The sequence below is a fragment of the Acipenser ruthenus genome, chromosome 11 (assembly GCF_902713425.1).
Source record: "Acipenser ruthenus chromosome 11, fAciRut3.2 maternal haplotype, whole genome shotgun sequence".
Taxonomy (NCBI): domain Eukaryota; kingdom Metazoa; phylum Chordata; class Actinopteri; order Acipenseriformes; family Acipenseridae; genus Acipenser; species Acipenser ruthenus.
Window position 1 is genome coordinate 36272330 of NC_081199.1, and position 6686 is coordinate 36279015.

Consider the following 6686-nt stretch of genomic DNA (forward strand, 5'->3'; position numbering starts at 1 on the left):
CTTTCATAATTCTGTTATGAGGCCTATGACCCCTCGCGCTAGCATTATTGTCCAGTTTCTATTAGTTTTGCAAATTAGCCCTATGGATGGGTGTCTATACTGTATGGTGGGCAGCTCCTTGAATTGTTGAAATCGGTACCGATTGGGGTGTTCTTGGTAACAAGTGGAAAAACACTAGTACCGACAGTAAATAGCCAGGCTATGCCAGCAGAAAAGGAGCACTTGGTGCTCAACATGGACTAGGGCCCGTCCAAGGGGCTCCAAGTCAAATCAGTATGGGCTTGGTACCGAGTTGTGGAGGTAAATGGTGGTGCACAGAAAAGTGAATGTTCTGCAGATGCCACTTGGAAAGAATTTGGTTACAGAGAAAGCTGTTGCCTCCTCAAGGAGGTGCTACAGCCTTCCCACTTTCAGGTCAGTTGATTCCTCTGAACTGTAGAGCAGGAAGACACTGTATTTCAGACAATGACTGCAATCACAGCGTTAACAAAAATCAGTGTAACAAGTGGTTGTGAGGGTATGAAAGAAATGCCATCATTTAAAACTAAACTGTACTCAGCTTTGGCAGCTGTTATTTGGATAATTGAACAAGACAGGACCAAGTACATTTCTACATGGTCCTAAGAAAATCTTACAGTCCAAAACCATGTGAATTCTATTCCTCTTGAGCAGTGGTTCCCAACCTTTTTCAATTCAAGGCAAGATTTTCTTCAACTTTGTTGCTCAAAGATTGTCAGCTTAGCTATTGAAGAACTGCTTCATTGACACTTCAGTACAGAATGCCGGTATTCCATGTTTTCCAAGATACTTAGAGCACATCTGTGTGATCTGGCAGCAAATTCAAACAGGTAAAAAGGAGAGGAAGAGCTCCATGTGACATTCCTGGATTTAACATGCAGAATACATACATATCTTATAATTATATATAACGTGATTAAAGCTGTTTTTTGTGTTGCTTAGTAATATATATTGTAGCAGCACAACGTGTGGTTGTATATAAATAAGTTTATGAAAGAACTGCTTAAGTGCATTTTGGGAGTTGTTTGCGGACCATCTGTAGTTTACTACAGGTGGAGTACCACTGCTCTAGAGGTATGTAATGTTTCAGATGCTGAAAATATTAATAGTCCCAGAGAAGGAGCAAATGCTCATTTGTGTACACCTCGAGGACCAGGAAAATCTGATCCTCAAAAAGTATATTTACAGTGCTGAAAAACATGGTTTCTTTGTGTATTTAATGTGATACTTACAGTTGTTTCTTTCAAACAATACAACATTGAAAATACAGAAATGATTGAAGTTTATACACTAGCAGCAAGGAGGACTGAACTAACACTGTAACCCTTAAATTACATAACAAGGCAGCTTTGACCATTTTTTTCCACCACATTATTTTATTATTTTGATTGTGTTGTCCAGTAACATATTCACACCTTTAATGCTCCTGAATGGGTGTCACTAACACCACGATTACCTTTTTAGGTCATGGAGAATTGCAGCAAATGCTGACCTTGTGTTTGTTTCTGACTCCCATTTTCCACATGAATGTAATGCGTACTAATGAAAAACAGGTGCTGCCCTTTCTCATCTACTTGGTTTGGCCAAACTCACTGGGGTTTGGATCACCTCTAGTCAAAAGAATACATTAATAGGTATTGAATGTTATACGTTAACTTTAAAATTAACAGAGACACACAAAATATGAATGTACTAAAATACAGCTTTATAAGAGAATGAATGACAGTTATCTGTACCTGATACTTTACAGGTGAATTTAGATTTTGGGTCACACATTCTCCTGGTTCCTTCACAGCTCCTTTCATCACTGCCATCCTCACAGTCCTTGTCACCATCACAGTGCCAGTGCTCAGGAATACAAGTCCCATCAGTATGACAATAAAATTCCTCGCTGTTACAGTCGCCTAGGGGATGCATAGCTGTGGATAAAAAAAAAGTTACCAATTAAGGCAAACTCAGCATATCTATGAGCAGAAGACCATTTGGGTCGAAGCTGCTTACTCTTGCGAGGCACTCATTTCCATACTGGGATATGTAACTCTTCAATCACTAGTCATAAAAGCAAAGCGTGTCAAGACGTCCAGGTCTTTAGATGTATCTCAGTTTAGTAGGCTAAAGCAGATACCAAATGTTGAAGAATTCTGGTTACAAATCTCAATTATGATTGTAATTTACCACTGATGACAAGGGCTGACATTTCAATTTAAGGCCTGTGTTATCTTGCTACTGCTTGGCTGTTCATGTAATAGCATTTGCATACGAGGGTTTCCTTTTCCCCAGTGAGAGAAAGATCAGTGATGACAGTGTCTGCATTTTTTTTACAAGGCAAAGGAACTACTGGGATAAAATACTGTAAGAAAAAACAGTCAATTAGACAAAAATATAAAATTCTTAGCACTATTCATATTAATATTGGATAAAGTTCAGTTACGACTATTTTGACGACAGAAGGGATCTTATACTGTACATGATTGTTTTTAAGATGCTTCTATCTTATACGATAATCAGATATTACACTTAAAATGCTAATGCTTTACAAGACAAACTGACCGATAGAACATGTTTAGCATAGATGCAAAAATGACTAATGTACCACGAGCTGGCTTTTATAGAAATCCTGAACACTACGCAAGCTCGAGATTTTCATTTTGTAGAAAAAAATAAAACCGGTAAAACATAAAAACAATGTGATCTTATTTTCTTGTCCTTTCTGACTAAATAATGTGAAATGTGCAAACCATACCATGGTAGGGTATTCCACATTGGATAACCCTGGAGAGAATAGACTACTGGCTAAAAAGCTAGGCAGCAGTGTAGAAGGACCGTGATGAATAGCATTGGTAACTGTGTAAAATGCTAGTGAGTTTCAACCATTTTAAGGTCCATTTATGCTATATGATGTAATTACTGCAGATTAAAAGGATTCAAATCTGATACCTGATTTGCAATGCTGAAAGACTAAGAATGCATTCTCATTTTCTTTTTGCTTCTTTGCAAGACATACATATATATATATATCATTCCTGTCATTACAGGAACTTCTATCAGGCATTAGCTCAATAAGAAATACAATATTGTATTCTGACTCATTATCTATTCACATGGAATATAATCATTTAATTCCTTTGTTACCCATCAGGCTAGGTGAACTTTCATTATAGCAAGGTCATTTAATTTCAAATGCACTGATTTTATTGGTAGTGGAGTGTGTTGCTGCCCTCAGCATACCTATAGTTATACAGTTTTTGAATACTAACCTTCCCCTGTACAGGTAGCATTAGTTTCATCACTGAAATCCCCACAGTCGTTATCTCCATCACAGGCCCAGTGGTCTGGAATGCATCTACCACTAGAGCACTGGAACTGAATATTGGAACAGGAGCGAACACACCCAGCCTCATCGCTGCCATCTCCACAGTCATCATCTAAAACAAGTGTAATCACCAAAAATGAAAAAGCTACAGTAACACTGAAATCAAATTCCAATTACAGAAGTATGAAAAAGTATTATAAATGTAAAAGTACTGTGCATTTTATTGAAAATAAGATTTTAAGTGGACTTTAAAAAGCATACACTGAAAATGAACTATACTTGAAACCTGCATGTCCCATTCTGATCAAGGGCATTTTTAAACCACAAAGCAAGGCGTCCTCAACATCAGGTATTGAGCAAATCGGAAATGCTGAGGACTTGCATCCACAGTTTGCTGTTCATAGGCCTGTATTATTGTACTCCAGTTTTTCAGAATGGTTTGTAGGGATGTTGAAATCTATAATTTGAACTAACAGTAAATTCTTGTTAAGTGAATTCATATTATAGGAAGGGATTGCTAAATTTGTATGGAACCATGTAGAAAAGTTGTAGTATCAGTAAATTGGTCTAATCCTAGTTTGTTATAACAATAATTCACTGTATGGCTGTAAGAATTAGCTATTGCTGTTTCTACTTAGATCATAATGTGTGAGGTTTACTAAATAACTGTCATTTTCCAACAGCAGGGACTGCTTCTGAAAAGACACATAAAAGCAGATGTGCGGTGGTTTTATAAAAATCTAGGGCTGTGCAAAAGTAATTTCTGCTGCTTTGAAATGGAACATCTCTACACACAATCACAGTTTCAGAGGGGACAGAAATTAAAGCTGCACTACTGAGCTTTTTTCATATCACATCACTTAAGAAATTCAGCTTTTGGTGGTTGAAAAAGAACATGATGGTCTATGCAGAAACAACGATAGATAGAGAATAGAGAATATGCACTTTTGAGCCATTTAAAACGTCCACAGAGTTCTTATATTTACACCCACCAGAATCACAATGCCATTTCATGCTGATGCATCTTCCGTTGGTACAGCTGAACTGGGTCAGCGGTTCACAGGTAGGGAAAGCTGTCAATGATGTAAAAAAAATTATATAATAATTCTGTAGATAGACAGATAGAATTATGGGTAACTGGGATGTGCATTACGTATGTAAGCATTACAACAGCCAATCAAATCACATGGAAGTTGAAAGCTATATATATATATATATGTATATATATATATATATATATATATATATATATATATATATATATATTATATATATATATATATATATATACACACACACACACACACAGTCACCACCACTTACACCGTACAGGGTTATTTCAGGCAGCTGTTTATATCGGACAAATAGCATTTGCCATTTGCCATTCCCATTGATTTCAATAACAAAGGCATCAGTTATACCATGTTAAGCAAGCCGTATATTTTGGGCAAACTCAGCTCACTCGTTATGTGTTCTACAATATGTAAATAAATCCTGTTCGCCTGTGGGGCGTATCAACTTAACCTTGGTCTTGATCTCCTCCCTGTCACTCAGCAGAGAATGCATGCATTCACACGGCTACTCTGTCACAAGCATTAATACCCTGTATCTTCCTAAACAAGGGATTTAGGGGAGCTGTATACACCATCTCAAAAACTAATCCAAAAGCTCATAAACAACTAGAGTACATGAAAGAGAACATGCTTGTTTGCGGGTCTTTATAAGGAGCATACTTTAAATGAATTGAGGTCAGTCGGAAGTCGGCCATCCAAAAAGGAGGCGAAGCCACAATACTAGAAGTCAGCACCTTACTGTGGTAGGCGATGTGTCAGTCATGGATTGGAGAAGACGTGATTGCACTCGCTACCAAAGGGGGTGTGACTGAAGGTATATCAGGGTGTGTGGCTGAGCGATCTGTTCCTTTGTTTTGGTTATGGAAAGACTTGTAAAGGACGAGCAAAACCAAAAGTAACCATGAGTGTTTTGTATTTGTGTTTGTTATTAACTGTTTATTTGTAATTATAGATGGCTAAGCAAACTGGGAGCTGTCGCTGTTAAGCCAGCATCCAACCCGGATTACAAACACTGCACCAGTCACACTTAACTGTGTATTCACCACCAGCACGGGAGCACTGTGAAAGGACGTGGAGCCGTGCCTGGACATGCCTTTGTGTATTATTTCGGGACTGAAACCCTGTATTGTTTGGCTGTGCAATTGCACATTGCTGTGTAGTTGCCAACATTATTAATTTACTGGTGCCAAACACTGAAAACAAATTAAAGAAACTGTTTGGGCTGTGAAAACTGTTTGTTGTCGTTGTTTGAGCACTGCATCACCTCTACACCTGTGCACTGCAAGCCACTTTGCCACATACGTGTTTAACAGTCTTGACTTGACTATAAAGCTCCCAGAGACAGCACCGTGACAGCCTGTGACAGGTTTGGCTGACGAAAACAAATGGGCACCAATAAAAGCCAAACACCTCTGTAATTATCAACATCTGTTCATTAATTCTTACAACCTGGCTTGAAAAGGAAGTTTCATTTCTTTCCCCCCTGTCAAGCTGAATTTACTTTATCAGAAGGATTTACAACTGGTAACAACTCAAAAAGGGACAGAACAAGATGGCGCATGTAGGGGTTTAGCATAAGATAAATTTGACACTTTAGAACAGGGCTCCTCAAACTCAGTCCTCGGGATCCCCTGTGGCTGCTGGTTTTCATTCCAACCGAGCTCTCAGTTACTTAACTAGACCCTTAATTGAACTGATAATTTGCTTAATTAGACCTTTTTACTTGCTTTCAGCTCTTGACCAGTTGCATATTTCAAGTTAGCAATAACATTTTATAAGTAACTTGAACTGCAACTGTTTAAGTCTCATGCAGTCATTCAGGTGAGTGTCTGTCATCGTTGATCTGATTTAACAATTTTCATTCTTGAAAATGCAAACGCACAGAGATAAGTGGAACCAAAAAATGCTTTTACACAGAGTGCAACCTTCTTTATCTCTGGGTATTTCGATGTACTGACCAGTGCCCAAAAATTAGCATCTAAAGCTCTGCATTTTATTTGGATATCATTTTGAATGGTTATTATTTCATTTTCAAGATCCGCCTTGTCAAGATTAAACACTGACCCTGTTTTTTCTGCAATTTCACCAACATCAAGAATGTAAAAGGATATAAACGTGGCGACCGGCTCCAGGTGTTTGAAATCAGTAAAACGACTTTCAAATTCTGCCAGAATTTTTTTCAAGTGAGAGATGTATTTTTAAAAAGATGACAGATCTGTACCTTTCTGGTTACCCAGTTCTTCACTTCATGTTTGGAAAATGTTTCAGTTCCTTTTTTTGAA

General features: G+C 37.9%; 1 protein-coding gene across 6 annotated transcripts in view; it reads right to left on the reverse strand.

The window, feature by feature from the left end:
- The window catches only part of LOC117426678 (low-density lipoprotein receptor-related protein 1B-like), a 361324-nt gene that overhangs the window by 170430 nt on the left and 184208 nt on the right, over window positions 1-6686 (reverse strand). For all 6 annotated transcript variants that reach the window (XM_059033835.1, XM_059033832.1, XM_059033834.1 and 3 more), the window contains exons 19-21: window positions 4324-4404; window positions 3276-3443; window positions 1755-1937 (exon numbers count right to left, since the gene is read on the reverse strand). In XM_059033835.1, coding sequence (XP_058889818.1) covers window positions 1755-1937; window positions 3276-3443; window positions 4324-4404 — 432 coding nt within the window. The remainder of the gene's footprint in view (window positions 1-1754; window positions 1938-3275; window positions 3444-4323; window positions 4405-6686) is intronic.